This window comes from Mercenaria mercenaria, chromosome 6, assembly GCF_021730395.1.
Source record: "Mercenaria mercenaria strain notata chromosome 6, MADL_Memer_1, whole genome shotgun sequence".
Taxonomy (NCBI): domain Eukaryota; kingdom Metazoa; phylum Mollusca; class Bivalvia; order Venerida; family Veneridae; genus Mercenaria; species Mercenaria mercenaria.
Genome location: NC_069366.1, coordinates 86,608,810 through 86,631,080, shown reverse-complemented (window position 1 = coordinate 86,631,080; position 22,271 = coordinate 86,608,810). Strand labels below are relative to the sequence as shown.

Sequence of the window (22,271 nt, the reverse complement as noted above, 5' to 3'; positions counted from 1 at the left end):
CTGAAAACTCATCTTTGAGGTTAATGAAATTTACTAGATACTTGAATAAAAAGCTTTTGACATTTCCAACAACTAAAAAAAATCGAAAAGTGCATAGGTATTTCAACACAGCAACAATGTTTCAACTTAAAAATGACACAATTATGCACAATAAATAAACTGAAGCATAAAATGTAATAATTATGCACAATAAGCATGAAATGGCATGACTGTGCACTTATTACAAACTGAAGTATAAAATGGCATATGATTATGCCCAATAAACAAACTAAAGCATGAAATTTCATAATTATTCACAATAAATAAACAGAAGCAATGATTGAAATGGCATGATTATGCACAATAAATAAACAGAAGCATGAAATGGCATGATTATGCACAATAAATAAACAGAAGCATGAAATGGCATGATTATGCACAATAAATAAACAGAAGCATGAAATGGCATGATTATAATGCACAATAAAAAAACTTAAGCATGAAATAATATCACATAATTATTAAGCCATTAAGCACTTTTTTGTTTAAATTTGAAAATAATTGTACTTAACTTCTATTATGATAATGCAATGTATAGATATTTAGCCTACTTACATATCAGCAGTCAAGGAAACAGATGATTGGCTGTTAGTCCTACGAAGAGAATTCTGTTCGTTTTCCTTGCTTGACGTACGTTTGAAAGACATACTTTAAAACTCAAAAGGTACGCTTTTCAAAATTTGAATTTTATTATTCCTTCACACAGTTTGAAAAAAATTTCACTTTAATGCTTATGTCACCTTAAAATATTCACTTAAAACTCAGTTTCAGTACATTTTCACATTTTCCTCTGTTATTTCATTATGTGCTGCCAGAATATATAAAGCCATATAAAAACCATCAGTTCTAACAAAAAATAGTCAGTATTACTATATTCCTTTATTTATCATTTTTCTCCTTCTCCTTTGAAATGCTGCCTACCCTTACAGCCTGAACAACTCAATATTTCCTAAAATCTAAACATTATAACAAAAAAGCCTTGAGAAAAATCTTGACATATTAATTTGATATATAACAATTTAGAGAAAATATCAACTTTTTAGAAAGAAAACATTAATCTTTCATAAATTCAGCACATAATTACAGCAGCGATCAACACAATTATCTGTAACTTTCATATGAATGGCCAAATTCAAAGATCCACAATTTAGATACATATTTAATTGCGATGAAAGTTGTCAGATAAAGACCAAATGGGTTATTTTCTTAAGATATTACATATTTTAATCTTGACCTTTGAAGCTTTCAAACAGTTCTTCTTTTAAATGTAACAAATATTTAAGTTTTTCAAATAACATCGAGTAGTCAGGTTAATGCAAAATCATTAAATGAGCCACGCCATGAGAAAACCAACATAGTGGCTTTGCGACCAGCATGGATCCAGACCAGCCTGCGCATCCGCACAGTCTGGTCAGGATCCATGCTGTTCGCTTTCAAAGCCTACTGCAATTAGAGAAACTGTTAGCGAACAGCATGGATCCTGACCAGACTGCGAGGTCTGGATCCATGCTGGTCGCAAAGCCACAATGTTGGTTTTCTCATGGCACGGCTCAAATACCTGTCTTTTTCAATAACATATAACTTTAGACAGGGACAAGGTGGTGGATGGGACAGGACCAATCGTTTGCTATTTTTAGCATTGATTCGGGTAGGTCTGTAACAGGGTTAATTATGAATATGTTTATGGATTTTAATATGATTTTAAGTTGACCAATATTATGTATTAACAGACTGGATGCTGTGTTCTTGCAGACATCAATTTATGCATGGAGCAAAAGCAGATGTTTGACCAGTAAGAAGTATCTAATATTAATTAACTATTTACACAACAGGTATCCAGACCATAGATAATTAAGCTATAAAGTGTATGATTACTGAATATATAACCCTTTCTTAAATATAGTATTATAAAAAAAAATTGGTAATTAAAATCATATTAAAATCAATAAACATGTTCATAACTCTGTTACAGGTCTTTTAATAATAATTTCATTATTCAAGTATTAGAATGATGTGAGCACTTTTCAGACATAGTATTATTTTATGCATGGAGTTTCCAGTTTTTGTTTAAACATTCAAAGATAAAAGTTTTGAAACTACACTGACAATAAAGGTAATGCACGCATCAAATTGATAAACCTATTAACTTCTGGAACTACTTTTCATTATTTTTTTTTATTAACTGACAAAGAAATTAACCTTGAATCCATCTTCCTTAAAAGTGAATGTTAACAGTGGAGGGATTCACTGACCTTATATGGGAAAGGTATACAATAAAAATAATACAAATGTTATAATTTTATCAATCTTCTTTAAAAAAAACTTTTGACATATTATTTGGTAGTTCTGTATGGTGGGATCAAAATGATTTCTACAACATAAAATTTGATTAAACCCTGATTTTTCAAACCTTCATAATATACTTAGATTATTTAACTTGGCAAATAAAAAAGATAGTGTCTATAATTTTAACTGAGAAGATTTTCGTGAATAAAATGTTTTCTACATTGTATAATTTCATTATATTGAAACTTCTCACAATCAATCAATTCAATTCAATCTATGGCATAAAGCATGTAAATACAATGCCTATAGCAAGTACAAACATAATATAATATGGAGCACAGAGAGTACATAATTATTTTCAGAAGGGACAATAAACTAATAAGTCAATAAACGACAATTTTTTACAATATATTAAATGTCACAAAACTTGTATAATAATTTCACTCTAAGGTATGGTGGCTGAATTCTGCCATTTTGTGTTTTCACCCCGCGGAGCAGAAACACAAGAAGTAACAAGTTAAAGCGGAGGGGGCATGAAGCGAAAACACAATAATTAATGGGGCGAAAAGTCGACATCAAGTAACTCTAATGGCGGGAGCGCGGTGCGAAAACTCAACGTTTAAAGAACACTAATGATTGTGTTTTTGCCCCGCACCCTCACTATTTTAGTTACTAAATCTTGATTTTTTGCCCCCCCCCCCCCCCCCCCCCCCCGACAGTTAGTGAGTTTTCGCCCCGCACCCCCGCCATTGTAATGCTTAGATTTCACCTTTTCGCCCTGTGACCTCACTTATTAGCAGGTTGTCGCCATGCAACCTCACCATTTTATTTTTCTAATTTCGATTTCTGCATTTTAGTTTTGTAAGTGCTACGCATTACAATTATCTATGTGGCTGATTTGTGCCATATCCACTTTTCGCCCGGCGAAAAACAAAAGGATTAAGATGGTTAAAATGGCGGGGCAAAAACTCGCTTTTAACTGGGGGCACGATAATTAGTGCGGTCGCGGGGCGATAAGTTGAGATTTAGTAACTGGAATGTCGGGGGCGCAGTGCGAAAACATTTAAGCAGCGCTAATCAGTCTTTTTGCTCTGTGCCCCTGACATACCAGTTACTAAATCTCACCCAGCGACTCAGCTAATTATGGTGTTTTTGCTCCGCGCCCACACTAAATAGCGAGTTTTCACCCCGTGCCCATGCCATTTTAACTTGTTAATTCTCGTGTTTTAGCTTTGCGGGGTCGCGGCGCAAAAACGCAAAATGGAAGAAATCAGCCACCATACTAAGGCGAAACTTTAACATGTTTTCTATTATATATGTATCTATACTTTAACATCAAGCAATTAAACCTGTGTTCTGGGTATCTATACTGTAAATCAAATATTTTATGAATTTCTCATTTCCAAATCATTTAAGATTTTACTAGAAGTTGCAGAGATAAGATTTTTGAATTTATTTCAGTGTTTGGCCAATGACAGAAATATGGTTTTAAACATTTTCTTCATAGTTCACTATAAAATGGACAGACAAGTAGGAAATGGTATTCACTTTCAACTTTACTCATATTACAAAAGGTGCACATTCTATCTTCTCTTAATACGTTTTCATACCTTCCTGTTTCAATACGGAATTTATGTGATGAAGTTCGAAATTTGCACAGTGCATTTCTATATTTACCTTCAGGAACAACCCAAAAATATCTCTCTAATTCAAAGTCATGTTTAAACAATGCATACGACCGCATTCTACCGGAGTTATTTATATCAGAATACCAGTTTTGCTTATAACTAAGTATCAAAAACTCTTTGCTTAATAATTTCATATGGGATATCAAGAATCTTGATCAATCTACACTTGAGAGAATGAATCCATGAGTCTAAGAACTGCTTGAGTTAATACACCCAGTTATTGTTATTATAATTTCTGTATAAATCCGCATCTTGCCTAATCGTAATGATGAAATAAAATGTATATAGCTCTGTGTTTTTGAGATATTTGGTAATGATTAAAGAAATTTGAACATTTTGAGCTGATTTTATGAAAATTTATTTTCAGACATTTTAATAGCATAATATTTAACTTTAGAAAGATTGCAATTCTAGTAAATTTACTCACACGTTGCCATTAATTCATAAAATGATTTTCATTTCTGTATTCAAAATCCAGGCTTTACTTTAATTGTTTTCCTGATACTGATTCAACTGACTTGCTCAGTGTTCACCTACCAAAATGTCTGCTTGTACATGTAGTCAACTTCACCTGAGGTCTTTTTATAAAAAGCTTATTTTTTCACCAAAAAAAAAAAATCACTTTTTTCATTCTGGATGTCTCTTAAATTGTTTTCTAGGAGTAAAAACATGGGAACTATGATTCAGTAGTGATAATATCACTTCAAAGCTATATTAACAATGATTATGGTAAAATGTGCCTGTTCAACCTGCAATTTTGAGTTTACCAAAATAAAATATTGGAAAATGATGTCAAAATGTCATAAATGAAGGTAAAGGGGGACAACCACAATATCCAAGAACTTTCTCAATACATAGGTTATGTACCTTTTTCCTGTTTCAGTATTGTATTACAATTCCTACCATTACTCATATGGGCAATTCCTCCAGTCGCGATAGTGATTTTAGTTTCTAGGACAACAATGCATTAGATACAGAAGATCGATGCTCAGATACAAGAAATTTCCTTGTTTATCTAACATGCGAATGGGTTAAATCACTACATATTTAAGACCTCTATTTTGACACGAGAAAGATTATTAAATATCTAGTATTTTCCATGTGGAGATTTCTGACTCCAGAGCATAGTGTTTGAACCCATGACATTTCCCTTGTAAAGCCAGAACACAAACTACCAAGCTGTAGAGAATGCTTTAACAAACCACACCTCAATACTAAGTCAATATTTCACTTTGATTATAACCACAATTAAAACAATTCTAAACTGCCCTAAATACAAACCAAAACTATTGTCATATAAAGAACTCTAGCTATGACCACTGATTACAGCAGGGGTTTAAACTTACAACCTCTGGGCTAAGCAGCTGATCACTCAGCCCTTATAGTACATGTATAAATGAAAGTTCCTAACATGAGACAGTGGTAAAATTGTAAAGTCAAGTATATACACTGCGAAAAATATGTGCATATACGGGAGTATACGGTCCCGTATATGTCTAATATACGAATATCATATAAAAGGTATCTTTCCTGAAAGTATGATCAAAACCTACGCCTTAAACATACTTTTGGACCTTGACAATCCAAAACTTTGAATACTGACATAAACTGTTGAAACGTATTTATGCTAAGTATGAATGAGTGGATCCATGTGAGAAAAACATGAATGTCCAATTAAAGAATACGGGATTCCCGTATATGGAATGTTCCATATATGGGAAAAATGTTTCCGTATACGCCCGTATATTAGGAGTATACGAAATGCGTACACTCCTGTATACGGAACCATTTTCCGCAGTGATATATGCTGAAGACTGCTTGTGAACTCTGAGACCACTTGCCTCTGATGACCACTAGTGTCATTTCCAATTTCAATATCTTGTGTATTACCCTTAGCCTGCTGGCGGCAAGTGATGCTACCTTTGCGACCAGTGCGGACCAAGATCAGCCTGCACATCCATACAGTCTGATCATGGTCTGCACTGTTCGCCATTCAGTCAGTAAATTTTCAGTGAACACCCCTTCGAATAATAAATGGTATTGCCCAAATTGAATGATAGACCAGTTCATTTTAGAAATTTAGCAGGGTAAGGGCTAACAGCAAATAAAGACCAGTTTGATGCTTTTAAGCATTCTACAGATTTCATTGTACATCCCTGAACAAAACTCTTCTTCATTTTATGATGTCACTTTTCATTTCGAGCACTTTCAAGACTATTTTCAGGTTGGTGGTAGGGAAATACTTTATAAGGTGCTGAACAGCTGTGTGTGAAGATTTGTTTCTGTTTGGCATAACATCTGAACAAATATAGGTCATATTGCTGCTTTCCGGTGTCTGATGGTAGAATAAGATCCCGCTGGTGCCTGGCCTGAGCATTATTTCAGGCCTGGGGGAGGGCAACTCAGTAGAACCAGCTTGCTGGATGGCTTCCTCACATGAAAGAATTCTACTTCCAAAGCATGGTTTCAAACCACAAGAGGTGAGAGGCGAGTGATCTGAAGTCCAGCAACTGATGCAACTCAGCCATGGAGGTTGCATGTGTTACACCAGTCTGCCTTTAGGTTAAACATACCTTAGAAATAAGAATACTATAAGTCTATATACTCCCTAATAAATGCCCCCACCTATTCTCCAAACTATGTCATGAATGAATTTCATCATTATTTTTATGAAAATTGTTAAAATTCTGTCCCTAGAAGCCATATTCACTTACGAAAACTACAAAATCTTCTGAATTTTCTTTTTCTGCATGTCTTTTTTTGGAAATAAAGCACCACTTCTGCAATAGACAATGCCCAAGTGAGTGCTTATTCAGGGATATGCGGTAACTGCCACAATTGCTCCTAATGCCAGTTCAAGTGCAATATCTAAGATATCAGAAGGGTCATTAGTCCCAAATAACTACTGTCACAAATGAACAAAACAAATCTGAAAATTCTTTTATGTTAAGTATAAATTTTCAAATCCTAAGATTTACAGACTTTACAAATTTACTTTAAAATTCAAAATATCGATTCATGACAAAACGTGAAGGTGAAAAATTCCCAAGATTAAAGCAAAGGTGACATATTATAGATAAAGGGATTTAGGGAGAGTTAGAGCAAATACCATCTTTGGCCTACTGTAATCCTGGTCACTGTCCCTCTTTATACTAAATGATAGAGTTTAACCTTGCAGATTTTTCATCCTTGTTAAAGTCTCAGAAATCCATCATTTAAGATTCTGAATCTGAGTTTGGAGACCCCGAGTCAGAATTTGAAACTGACCAATGGCAAAGCTGCATTCATAGACTGGTTTCCAAAGTCAGTTTCTTACATGTTTACCACCAATGTTTAATGTACAGAGCTTAGGGAGCCATCTGACATCTCTATCATCTGATTGGTTGATTCTATGCTAATTTAAATGGCCAACGGCAATGTTCAGTTTCTAAGACTGAACTCCAAACTCATTTCTATAACCTTAAACAGAGATATCAAAAATAAGATCTGGAGGTCTATGAAGGCACTGTATTGCCCGAATCGCCTATTTCATACTTCTTAAAGCATGACCTAGCTTTCTTCAAGACAACAAATTTGACAAAGTTTCATAAAGATTGCACAAGGTTTTCCTGTGATTTAACATAATGACCTAGTTTTTGACCAAAGTTAACCTAGTTTTGAACATTATCTAGATTTCATTTTATGGTAAAAGGCAAGAACCAGTAATATAGCTTGTAAACAAGGTTTTAAGTCAAAGCATGCGCTACTTACGAAATTGTTTTGAGTGATGGTATGTACGATGATACAACTGGCTTATGTGTATCAAACACATCTGGCATACTTCCTCTCCTCAAGTTACGTGTTCTTGGAGTCCCCGATACTGACACAGTGCCAGTGGAACTAGAACGGTTACGTCCTCCAACTGGAATGACATTTCCAATAGATCTTGAACGATTTAATCTTGGCTTTGGTGTAGACATAGAAATTGCTTGACTGCCTCTCTAGTAAGTTACTTTAGCCATCTACGGATATTGACCTATTTTCATTAAACTTGTCATGAAGACTGATGCAGATACCACAAGCAAACAATTTCACTTAAAACAACAGCTGATTCTTATTGCATCTGTTTAAACATGTTTACTAGCAATCTGTATTCCTTCTACTCTAAACACATTCAAAGTGAAATATGAACAGTATGTATCAGAGGTCTGACAAGTCCCACATTTGGCTTTTTTGTGGTATTTTCAGCATAGAAACTAATATCTTGTAATAGACAGTTACAACAACTTTTTCAGCTTTCAACATGCATTACACTATCATATTCCAGATGAGGTTTGCAAACTTCTATTGTGTAGTTCATCTCTACTTCAAGATCTTTGAAAATCTGAAAATGAAAGGCAAAATGTAAGAGAAATATTTGATAAAGAAGACAGCAAAGCTCAGATATTCAGGCTTTGTCATATGAACAGTATAAAAACGTAGACATTAACAAGTACAAAAGAAACAGCAATTTTTAATTTAAAAACTGTCATTCTCATAAGGTAACAGATCACACACAAAATCGGCTAAGTCAAAAAGGGAACATAACTTTGTGAAATTGGTGAACACAGTTTCGGGACCTGGTACTTTATGAAAAAACATCATAACAAACATGGCATGGCTATGTAAAAAAGAAAAACAGAGATGTAGAATCTTTGCAGTGCATGTGAAGTTAGGTCAATTCAATAGTTGCAGCTGAGGTAACAAGTTATATACAAAATTTTTAACCAAATGTAGCCAAGTTGAAAAAAGTGGCGTAAGTTTGTAAAATAGCAAAATAATACTGGAACGTTTGCAATGCATATATATGTCAGATCATCACAGTGAAAGTATATGATGTTTCAATCCTTTCCCAATAGTGGTTACAAACTTATATATTACAAAAACTTTACCGAATCAGGATGTTGTACCAACTCTTAGTAACCTATTCTTCAAACAGTCTACCTGAAAATACAAAAGTGAAAGTAAAGCTTTTTGTTTAAAAGGTATATGTGTATGCTCTCACTGAAAGATTTGTCTCCCCTATTTATTGCTTCAGAACAGGTACTTGGTGTGTCTCGGATTAGCTGTGCTATTTATTTTAACCTTTAGCCTGCTGGTGGCAAGTGAATTAGCCTTTGCAACCAGTGCAGACCAAGATCAGCCTGCACGTGCTATTCAGTCAATAAATTTTCAGTGAACACTCCTTTGAATAATAAGTGGTACTGCCCAAATTGAATGATGGACCAGTCCATTTTAGAAATTTAGCAGGGTAAGCGTTAATTTAACAATGACAGAGAAAAATATGAAACTTCAGCATTTTATTGTCTATGTCTTAAAAATTAATTTCCAAGTTTACACATTGATGAATACATGGCAAACTCTCTGTCTTGTCAGTTATATATTATATAGAACTCCTTATGTCATGTTATATTATATTATAATTGTATTTCATGCTGACAGTGGTCAGCTACCTCTCCTTTTGGATTAACAGGATTATCTACAGTAATTAAATGGTCAAATGGATCAATATTATAAGCATTTAAGTTATCTACTTGACATAATTATTTCAACTGTTTTATGCATGATTAATGACAGACAGAAACATTAATGGCTTACCCAAATACACAAAGGGACTTTATCTTTGACCTCATGACCAGCTAGCTGACCGTTTTAACCCACAGGTGCCCGGCGCGTGACCTGGACCCCCCCCCCCTCAACCTCAACCCACTCACTACAAACCCCCCCCCCCCCCCCGTTTTAAAAAATGAAAAAATAACATCAAAATCCTGTAAAACACTATCAAATATTCATATTACAATCTTTTCTCTAGAGAAAATACCCATATACTTTAAATTTTTGTTTGAAACTATTTATTTGATTGTAATATGAATATTTTATATTGTATTTATATTGTATATGAATATATCTTTGAGAAGAAATCATTTTCTGTCTTAATGTCACTGTAACCTCCATCTTTGACTTACGTACTCCAGGGGATCATTTACTGACTCTAGGCAATCATCCTACGAAGTCTGAGCAACCAAGCGTTATTTGTCGGAAATAAAATTGTCTACCAATAGACAGACGGACACTGAGCAATACAATACTACGGTTTTAAAAAAGTGTTTTCTATGACTTTTGGAAACTTTTATGGCCTTTTCACATACAAACACTGACACAGAAACAAAACTGAACGAAGCCGTTACAGTGACATTCTCGTTCGAATTTCTATGTAAAAATGTGCAGAAGCTGGAGGTTGGTGATAAACTGATAATGTTAAACATGTTAAAGCTGACGTGCATACAAAGGCTCCAAGGATGCACATGATTTATTACCAGGCACAAATTTGGAGAATACTTCGAACTTGTTGTAGAATCCATGAAGAACCCGACTGATTTTTAACCTTAATGGAAAAAATCAACAGATTTGTTTCAAATCGAATCAGCTACAAAACTTCAAAGTGATCGAAATGCAATTCAAAAACAATTTTAATACTGACCTAGATGATACACCAAATAATACATTTGAAATCAATATATATGAAAACCATACCTGAAATACTATTAATGCTAAGTCCAAAGTTCTCTTCAATTCCCACTTAAAGGCACTATTAACCACTCTACAAATGAAAATCCGCTGACAGCTTTGCTCTGTTAAATGTTGTTCTGTCATCAAAGAAAATGCATCAATTTCAATGTAGAGCATACAATTTAATGGCTTAAAATTTATGGCTTGTATTAGAAAAGAATTATCACAAAGTATATTTTACGTTGGAATATCGCAAAATGACATCAATCTGTTCAGGACTTCTAACAAGATGTGTTTTTATGTAGGGCCAACTGTACAAAATATCAACATACATACATGGCCCAGTCGTTCCTAGAAACATTCCAATGTGTTACACAAATTACCAACCAGTAAAGCATAAACAAATTGACAAGAACAAATTGTTATATTGTGTTAATCAAGGAACATAATTTACAACCTTCAAATCCCCTTTAAGACACTACCTGTAAGGTTTAATATAAATTTTAAATCATTGATATTTTGTAAACGTAACTTTCAATAACATAAGCTGACTTCAAGCTGGTATGACTGTATGGATTCGTTAAAATTAATGTGAATTTTTCGCTTAATCCTCGATGATAAATACATGGCTTTTATGATGTCTATTACATACAAAATACAGATTAATCATTTCGTATCATCCCCAAATATTCAGAACTCAAATCCGTTTTAAAATTTTGAATGGTATGTTTTATGCTATTAAATACTTTTTACACAAATACAAAAACAAATCATTGCTTTAGAAAGTATCATTTTGATGGTTCGATGCCAACATACTGTCAAGATTCTATAACGTGATCCTGACAATTAACATAAATGTGTTTCAAGTGTCTATTATTCCCTAAATTGTAAATAACAAAAAAATAAAAATCTTGTTTAAGATAATAATAATAATAAAAAAAATAATAATAATAAAACAAACTAAATAAATCACTGGAGGTCGCAAGGGGATGAACAAAACGCTCGAGTTATCAAAGATTTCAAGCATTCCCAACAAAGAAAGTATAAGGAAGGTGACCACGTGAATTGCTCGTGAGCGTGGGAGCACGAGCCATTGATTCTTTAGCCTGGTGATTCACTGCATATTGACCTATCTAACAGGTGATTATGATGATTTGTTATATTGCATTCTTTAAAGCCCTGCTCCGCGGCTATTCAAATTCTCTTGTGTGTATGCAACCCATGATTATAATAGATAACAGTTAAAGGCCATGCGCCACACTTTAGCACGCAAAACCACAGGTATTTCATATGGAATTTTATATAAAACAGACTTTATTTTGACAGGCGTCACACTTCATAGTCAGGATTTTTATGCTTTTTCAGTGACAATTTAAGGTTAAAAGGTACGACTGGAGCAGGTCTTTAAAATTAAAAGTCAACTGCATTCTATCAATTGTTAATAATCGTTAATTTATAATTTCTTGTGAGTATTCAATGGAATTTAGAACGTAGGGGATATTCGTTCAGAATAATGTTCTGATGAAATAGGCAATGTCCACATCGAAACGTTATACTGGCTGTAAATATATAAGCAGATTCAAAGGAGGAAGTACTGCATATGTCATTAATTCCATATATTATTGCTAACATTTTTATGTTAAAGATATAGCATTTAGATTATATTTTCTCATGCTTCTTCATGTTCTTTGCTTTTGAAGTTTGAGCAAGATCATAAAAGTAATTCTGTAATAATTCTTCAACTAGAGTAAGACATTGCTGTAGCTCCCCTAAGAGCTTTCGTCATTTTCGCCAAGAAAATCCCTCTGAACTGAGAACCACGGAGCCTACAAACAGGATTTAACCTCTGGTACTAGACCATTCGCTTCAGAGGGGATCCGCTGTAATTCAAACGTTTGTTTGTTTGTTTTTGGTTTACCGCCGTTTTTTCAACAGTATTTCAGTCATGTTACGGCGGGCAGTTAACCTAACCAGCCTTCCTGGATTCTGTACCAGTACAAACCTGTTCTCCGCAAGTAACTGCCAACTTCCCCATTTGAATCATTAGAGGTTGAGGACGAATGATTTCAGACACAATGTCTTTTATCAAATCGTCACGGAGAACATACGCCCCGCCCGGGGATCGAACTCACGACCCCGCGATCCGTAGACCAACGCTTTCCCTACTGAGCTAAGCGGGCGGGCTGTAATTCAAACGTAATCGCTTACCTTAGAAAACTTTTCCATAGAAAAATGTATTAATCCTTGCACAAAAATTCGGGAAACATTCCTGCAATAATTAACAAGCTTTTCCTAGAGTATCGAAACCTTGAACACTGAATCAATGAAACTGAGAGTAAACAATCCAAATCGTTCCAAAAGCTAAAATCTGCTTATATGTAAGATTATTTTAAGCGTCTTAACCTATGGTAAGAAAATCTCCTTAGTAGGTTCTAATGCCCATTAATAATGACAGCCCGTACAGATAAAAGTAACCCAATTAGGCCGTGTATAGAATACTACCGTCTCGAGAACCTATATTATGCTGGCATCTTACTTTCCTAAAGGAACTGTGTAACGAAGTAACTGTAAATATAAAGGCCTACTTCGATTGTCAGAACATGATTGTCATGTTTTCTACAGAGGAATTAATTGTCTTTGTGTAAGTCTATATTTGGCATACCTTAAGACCAGGAACAAGCGAACACAGGGCACAAACTTCAATTTGAAATTTAGACTTTACAAGGCTTAATTTTCATTTTGCTCTGTCATTGTGTAATAATATAACAAATGTTACGACCATTTGAAAGAGTGTAACTTTTCCAGCTGACACAATTTAACAATCTCTTAACTGTGAAAAAAGGTATGGCAAACTTTTAAAGTTAAACTTATAGGTGCACTTGACTGACTGCCCCGTCGGGCAGCGTTGCTACACATATCTGCGAGTTTTACATAATCGAATTAGCCCTTACTATATTCCTAAAACTGATACGTTGGTGGATTGCAAAGTTGGACAAAACCTTTCCAAAACAACCCTGTCTCCGTTTATATCGCTGTTTCAGGTACGTAATGGTGGATAGTATTTGGGTAAGTTGTTTACCGCAAGTAACTGGCAACTTCTGCACATAAATCAGATGTGGAAAGTGAATGATTTTATATACATTATATTTTAACAAACTGTCACGAAGAACATACGCTTCGCCCGTATTCGCGGCCTTGCGACCCGTAGACTTGTGCTCTCCCTAGTGAGAGGATTGGGTGAGCAAGCAACGTCTTTTGCGCTGTAAAATATGATAGTTTTACCGGCTTTGCTTGACGCACTCTAGTCCCTAGGGCATATCATCATTATTTTTATTTTTCTGGTCCATTCTTTTTGTTGTCCACATGTAATAGTTGTAATAAAGTTTTTCCGCATATTAATCAAAACTTTAAATGAAATCTAAAAATCAACCAAATCACTTTAAAAATGTCAACACATTTCACTGAAATCCCATAATACACTCCAACTTACAATTTCTGCAACAAAATATCATCCTCATTATAACAACTCATTTCCACTCTGTATTAAATTCCTAAGTTCAAACAAAATCAGGAATTAACGGAAATATCAATTACCTGTAGTCTCTAACCATTATCTAAGTATTGACCAGTGTCAACGGCTCGCCGCACTTTTATCATAGTGATGTTCACACTTTCCACCGAGTTTATCCCGCAATCTGTGTACCTATATCCGTAATAATCTGTAAGTTATCCAATTATTCCATAACTATTGATTACGATTTTTCAAAAATGTCATCCATTCATTGGTATTGCTGAACATACAGTAGATAACAATTATTTTGACACACTTTTTCCATTTGTCCTATTAATTTAAGGGCTTTCATTATCTAAAACAATTTTGAAAGGGAAAAAAATAATTGATGGAAATAAAAATTGATATCAAATGTGCAAGATTATTTTAATTACCAACTTTGCTCGTTATAATATTGTTTATTTTACTTTGCTCAGTCATACTGTTACATTATTTGACTGACAATACAAAGTAATTGTACTAACTTTAAATGTTGGAAGTCCCCATCAAATGAATTTAACTTGGACTAAATATATAAGCTGTGTTTGTTGAACTACAGTCACAATTAAATGTCATGTATAACAGTCATTTGTTTTTTTTTTAAAGAAACTTTCATATTTGTTAGTGGTAGTACACATTTATGATATGATGTGTTAAACTTGTACTATTTTAAAACTAGTTCATAGTGTTGTTAGTACACAAATAAAGTTCATTTCATGTTAACATGAATTTTAGATAGTAACTGTTCATATTTCCAATCTAGTATACCATTAATTGATATTATAAGTGTACCAATTGAGAGTCCATTTACTGAATCGCGAACGCACTTAAATATTTTCACAGTAATGTGATTGCTTTTGGAATGATGTTTAAATAAAACTAGAAATGTATTTTCCCCTACTATGGGAGCCAAAGAGCATTACTTGTGAGTAGCGACACTTTCACATAAAAACATTTACATTTACCATAAGTGTTACATTGACCCTGGATTTAGGGCTGAACAATTAGAATATGAAGTTAACATGACTTCTGGTTTCAAGGCTAAACTTAGACATGTCTCCGAACTTAAACGGATCACCCTTTCCATCAGGTTTAAATGATATCATTTATCAAAATGGAAACATTTCAAAAGATTCCGGAATTGATATATTCTCTCTATATTTCCCAAGAAGACGCAACACTCGTTCTCATGCTGTTCGACAGAATGGAAATATCAAACGTAAACGTCGCAGAAGAATGACAGTCACTGATTGCGATTCTAAAACATTCTGGTAGACATGCTACTGGTAGACATGCTATGCTGTCATGTTTAACCGCATTACCTGTTTCTTCGTTGAGGAAAATTGACCAAGAGGCTGACGATAATGTTATACGTACACATCCATTTTATGAAGCTGCGTCTCTGATTCAAAGTTATACGCAACATTTTCTCAGGCCTCATATTGATTCTGAATCCGATCGTAAACGCAACTTTCTAAAATGACCTTTCCTAAATAAAGGAATCGATTTTATTGATTTACCTAGTATTTTAGAGACCAATCTGTAGTTTACTCTATTCCTAAATATTTCTAGAATTCGGAAAAAACATATTAACTGTTACAAATATAATAAACCAGTCAGAAACGTTATATATAATTACAATAAAATTGTCTCAGATTTAGACATAGAGCACAATGTTCCAGACAGAAAAACTGTTGCAACTGTTAATAATCTAAATACTGTTATCAACCAGCCGGTCAGATCATAACGGGTGATTTTAAGATTTTTGATGATAAAAGAATCAGAAATATTTTATCTAAAGGTCCAAAATATAGAATTTCTTCGTCTATAAACTTTGAAACATGACTCTCTGAAATTACACAGTCTATTGATGACTATGCTAAAATAGTGTTGGAAAGAAAATGCGGACCGAATGCTCATACTGAATGTAAAAAGAACTCGAGTAAAATTCTATTATTCAAACCCTTTCTTACTACCCCCTAAACCCAAGTTTTCACTTCGAAATTATATAAGTTAAACACAAATTTTGTTTTAAATCCTGCAGACAAAACTTCAAATAATACTATTATTATATAACACAGAAATATTACAAAATGAATTAAAACATACGAAAACTTATAAATGAGAATAATATTGTAAAAAGTCATGCAGATCAATGTATAAATTTTAATGTCGGACTTGACGACAATCAGATGAAGCTCCCTACTCTTTATTGGATCCCTAAACTACACAAAACCCCATATAAAGCTCGATTACTGCAAATTCAACCTTATGCACTACAAATTTTTTTTCTCTACTTTTGACTTCTTGTCTTACTGCAATAAAAGAAACGTACAGAAGTATTGCTCCAAGGTATATGAGAACTCGGGGATTAATCTGTTTTAATCCATCAAGAATTCTGGAGATGTTATCAAAAAGCTAATAAACAAACACTACATGTTCGACTATAAATACTTATGATTTTTGTACTTTTTATACTAATTTACCACATAATGTCATAAAACAAAATCTGGTAGCTTTAATTGAGAAGACATTTGCAAGAGAAAACGTTAATTATCTGGCATGTAATGAAACTAGAGCATTTTTTTCTAACAGTAAGTTTAAGAGATACAGCCTATGGAGTTGTGGTCAGGTTTGTGAAGCTCTGAGGTTTCTATTTGATAACATATTTATCAAATTTGGCAATAAAACTTATAGACAAGTAATTGGTGTCCCGTAGGGGACTAATGCTCAGTTTATCAACTGAGACACAAATTCTAATTATTGAAGCTTTTACCTTGGTGATATTTTAAATATGGACAACCTATATTTTTTTTCAGAAATGGTGAAACCAATTTTTCCAAAACAGTTACAGCTTAACATGGCTAATTCGTCAGATTTAGAAGCGTCATTTTTGGACTTCAATTGTGAACAGTAATCTAGAAACAAAAATATATGATAAAAGAGACGATTTCAAGTTTGAAATTGTCAACTTTCCCCATCTTTATGGTCCGATGTCCCAGGAGCGACATCATACGGTGTCTATATTTTGCAACTTATTCGTTTTGCAAGTGCTTGCTCAAAGTTAGAGTATTGTAATGATAGAAATCTTCATATAACAAAAACAGTATTACAACAGGGTTACCGATATCATAAACTACGGAAGGCTTTCACCAAATATTATTACAGTTCATCCGAACTTTTAGACTAATATAATACTAAACTTATAACACCTTTAAAACTTGGTCTTACACACCCAGTATACTTTGGAGATGTAGTTTATAACATTCGGAAAATTAAACATAATGCTTATCTTAATCAAATATTTGTAAAATGTGTTAAAAAAATATCAAAAGAGGATACAATGCGAAAATCCTCAAGCACAGTGCATGTTTGGTGATTGATCTCTCTACAGTTAATGGCTACGCTTTCCTATTTGATAGTGCGATGTCTAATAAAGTGTAAGACTCCTTGATGCTTTTCTCCTAAATCCTATAAAAGCGGACAGAGGGAGTGGAATTTTGTCTTGCAACTTGCTTAGTCGTGCCCATAAAAGTTAGGCTTTTGGTGCTCTGACTTCAGACAAGTTGTTGAGTACATTGGTATTATTATACCTTAGAATGACCCTAATTTTATGTTTTACTTGATATGATCTGGTATTTTGTCACTAATGTTAGGGAAGTGATTTTATTTAAATTGTGTTTTCTAACCTGTTGAAAATAGGGTAAGTGCGAGGTTGGCATGCCATAAACGCGTTTAAAACCCCCCAGTTTTCTTTGTATAAGTTACTGACCGTTCCAAGGCGGTGCCCCTATTTTCAACATGTTTTCTGTCTGTCTCGTATTTTGTGTTGCGTATGTTGTCTTTTTGTTGTTGGCGTTTCTTTCCTCTTTCTCCTGACTACCCCCATCGCCCCCTCCCATCATTTTTCCTTGCATTTGCACCCCCTCTCATTTTACTATGGGTAATTATCGTGCCCACCATAATTTTGGCCGCCGGCCGTCCTTAGGCGATGCCCGACTGTTGTTTTTTCCTACTTGTTTGTGTGTGTGTCTTAGACGGTGCCCAACCGTGTTGTTATTTCTTACTTGTATGTATGTTAGTTGTGTGTGTGTGTGTGTTTGTCTTTTGCACATGGATTTCTGCGCTACTGTGGTTTGCGTTGTAGGGTTACTGCGTTTTAGAAATTTGGCTTTCCCTTTTGAATATTCATCCTTGCTCCACTTTCCTGCAACATCCGACCCTTTCATCTACCCCTTACCCACCCCACTTTTCTGTATTTTGCATATAATTAAAATGTATTTGTTGGATTTTGGAGCAACCCGTCTGCAATATTTTTCCGTTACAGCATCTTTTTGTTGTGGACTACTTTGCGATGCATGGCTCTGTGGGCCTGTTTGGGATGCTCTGTGCTTCCGGGAAATCTACGCTTACCTTTTATCTTGTAAGGGACATGTTGCCCTGTGAATGTTTACGCCATTAATTTGAATGTCCATCGATGTATAAAGAAGTTTGTGACAAGACAAGAAATATTAAATATTTGACCTTAAGTGTGACATGACCTTTGAGCTAGGAATAACGTTTTTGTCAAGTTATTTGAATAACATCCATGTATATAGATGTTATAGACAGGGCAAGAAAAAGACCTTAAATATTTCACCTTTATCAAAGTGTGGCCTTGATATTTACACGGCAAATTGTCTTCTGATGATTGTTGTACCTTGTACTCCAGATAAACTCTATTACAAATGTAAGATTAGACAAAAAATAACCATTTCTCGGGGAGGACTGCCCCGAAACCCCAGCCTCTATTCTCACTGTATTATTCAGGTGATTAGATTTTTATCTGAAATGGCTTAAGTCCAGTATTTTGTCTTTTAGAATTTAAAAAATTCTTGGGACATTTCAACCTAATTTTCTTTTGTCTGAAATGGCTTAAAATGCACCATATTGTCTTGAAATAATTTTTGAGAGGACTGCCCCGAACCCCAACCTCTACTTGTACTCCTATTATTCAGGTTAATAGTGATATACAATTCAATCTGATTTTTGTCGCCACCATTTTATCTTGTATGTTTTCAATAATGTCAGTATTTCTCAAAGAGGACACCAAACCCCGACCTCTACTTGTACTCTAATTTTTCGAACGGGTACTGTATACATTTCAACCTGATTTGCTTATATCTTTTACCTGAAATGGCATGAACAGACTCAATCAAACCGAGTCTGCAATTTTCACTGTTTACCTTGTTCTCGGTGCTTCCGAGGGATCTACTTTTCAGATTTTATTTACATCACAACTGCGGGTGTTAAGTGCTGTGTGGCGGCCGTAAAAAGTTGCCCGACTTCGTCTCAGTGTTGTTATATTTCTGGTCCTTCGGATCATTGATTTCAAACCGATTAGATTTACTTGAATTGCTCTAAGCGGTGCTGGTGTCTGGAAGCATTTGCATTTTATTCTTTCTTACTGACTCATTAACAGATTCAATCAAACAGAGTCTGCAATTTTCACTGTTTGCCTTGCTCTCGGTGCTTCCGAGGGATCTACTTTTCAAATTTTATTTACTTTACAACTGCGGGTGTTAAGTGCTGTGTGGCGGCCGTAAAAAGTTGCCCCGACTTCGTCTCAGTGTTGTTATATTTTCTAGTCCTTCGGGATCATTGATTTCAACTCATTTAGATTTGAAGATTGAATACTGCTTAAGCCGGTGCTAGGGGGGCGTGGGCAGTGTTGCATTTTCCATTACTATTCATGAACAGACTCAATCAAACCGATTCTGCAATTTTCACTGTTTGCCTCATTCTCGGTGTTTCTGAGAAATCTACTTTTCAGATTTTATTAAAATGCACCGTTTTGTCCCGTATACTTGTACTTAAATCATTCAGTTGAGTAATGTGTACTTTTCAACCCATTTTGCTCTAGTATTTTTTGTCTGAAATGGCTTAAAATGCACCATTTTGTCTTTCAGAATTTCAAAACATTTCGGAGAGGATCGTCCCGAGCCGCACCTCTACTGTACTACAATTATTCAGGTTAGTAGTGTATACATTTCAATCTGATTTGCCTTGATTTTTTGTCTGGAATGGCTCAAAATTCATAAGTTTGTATTGTAGAATTTTAAACTCCCGAACCCGCTTCCCTCCACTTGTGTACATTGTGTGTACATTTCAACCCGATAAGCAACACTCTTTCCCGGACAATTCTGACGCTGTTTCTCTTCAGACCTGGTTACGACAGCGTACATTTACAACGAAATGTCATGCATATCCGTCATTTGTTAAAACTTCATATTTATACATATTTACGCTGTGATGTATTAAGCCTATTGCATAGTGCTGTTAATACACGTATAAACTTGTTCATTTCACGTTTTATAAATTCTACATAGTAACTGTTGATGTTTTCAAGTATTTGAAATTTCATCTATCAAACCTTTAACTGATATTATAAGTGTATCAATTGAGAGTCCATTTACTGAATTATAAAGGAAGAATCTTGCTTAAATGTTTTCAAAGTAATGTGGTCGTTTTTTTGTGTGATGTATAAAGAAAAAAATAGCAATGTGCTATGTTAGGACGCCGAAGATTATTTCTTGTAACAGCACTGTAACACTGGATGCTAAATTTAACAAGGGCTCTAAGCCTTGCAAGGGACATGCTGCATTGCGAGTGTTGCCAAATAATTTGAATGTTGTAGATTACGACAAGACAAGAAAAGTACATAATATATTTGACCCGTACGTGTGGCATTGCTTTGAGCTAGGAATCATTATTATGATGAATGTTTGGTGAAGATATTTGAATATCTATCCATGCATACAGACGTTATAGAACGGAAAAGAAAAGACCTTCTATCAATGCGTTGGCTTGATATTATGCTAAAATGTGAGTAATGTGCACGACGCATCTTCTTATTATGCAGATGGTGTGTGCCTAGTACTTAAAACAATTTCTGTGAATACTAAAGTTATAGCTTAGACAAGTTAAAATAATGAAATCTTTAAATCTAAGTGACCTTTAAGTGAGAAGTCGTTATCTTGCAAGCGGCACATCTTCCTGTTATGGTACATGTTTGGGAAATTATTTGAAAAGTTTTACAAAAATAATAGGACAGACAAGAAAAATGATGTAAGTCTTTGACACCCGAGTGTGACCTAAGAATCTGAGTGTTGAATGAGACCCGTTGTCTTGTTCTTGTGAACGTTTGTACTAATTAATTCGAATATTGCTGTTTGAAGAACAATTTTTCCACAATTCAGTACCGGTATTCATCGTTGTTTTTTCCACTTCCCCGACACACCTCCCTTTTATCTACCCCTCACTCCCCTTTTTTTTGTATTTGCATATAATTAAAATGTTGTTTCATCCTGGATCATGCCAGGTAGTTACATACCATAGCCCTATATCACATTATATCAATCAAGTACAATGTTTGTTCCACCATCTGAGATTAATCTCAACACTATTGAACCTTCTGCTTTGCTATTAAATTGAAAGAAAGAAAGACAGACAGACAGACAGACAGAGAATATTTTACTGACGTAAACTGTACAGTTTTTTGTCATGAATACAATATATACACATACATCAAAATATTGTCATGTGATTTGATACAAATATCAAAAAGCGTAAGCATTTTTGAATGAAATAATTGAATTTACATGTAACATAGATTGTTATGGAGGATGAGTCTTATACATTTAACAACTGTACATGGAAGTATCATTTGGATACGCAGAGCTAAAAGTATACCATTGTTTACAATAAAGATGTTCACAGTATAAATGCATGATAAATGAATTTAGACAAATTTTTAATAATAACTTGTTTATCACTATTGAGAAGTTAAATAAATTTCATAACATTTGGCCTTCTGTAATAATATGATTTTAAATATGTTTTTCTTATATTCTCATACAATGGGCACACTATGATGAAATGGTATTCGTCTTCTATATCTCTGAAGACAGCATGCATTGCAAGTTGTAGGTAAATTTATTCAAAGAATCCCCCAAAATTGTAGTCCTTGTTGTTTCTCCAATAATTTTCTTTGTTGTTGAAAACAATCACCTGATAAACACCTATCCGCATAAAACTAATCCACTTACAAAGAAAGAATGTCGCAATTAACAATTTTAAAGATGTTATGTTTGTGATGGATAAACGAATGTAGTTGTATCTACACTGATTACATTGTTCAT

At 34.3% G+C, this 22,271-nt stretch overlaps 2 protein-coding genes across 3 annotated transcripts in view; one reads left to right on the top strand and one right to left on the bottom strand.

Moving 5' to 3' along the window:
* Positions 1-8,031, bottom strand: part of LOC123548303 (uncharacterized) — an 88,969-nt gene extending 80,938 nt beyond the window's left edge. Inside the window, exon 1 of one of the 2 annotated variants that reach the window (XM_053546547.1) lies at positions 7,764-8,031. In XM_053546547.1, coding sequence (XP_053402522.1) covers positions 7,764-7,972 — 209 coding nt within the window. In that variant the 5' untranslated portion in view covers positions 7,973-8,031. Of the gene's footprint in view, positions 1-594; positions 960-7,763 lie in introns of those variants that run through there. The other variant, XM_053546550.1, reaches the window with a different exon arrangement.
* Positions 1-22,271, top strand: part of LOC123548301 (E3 ubiquitin-protein ligase ariadne-1-like) — a 366,173-nt gene that overhangs the window by 191,115 nt on the left and 152,787 nt on the right. The gene's annotated exons all lie outside the window — the stretch shown is intronic.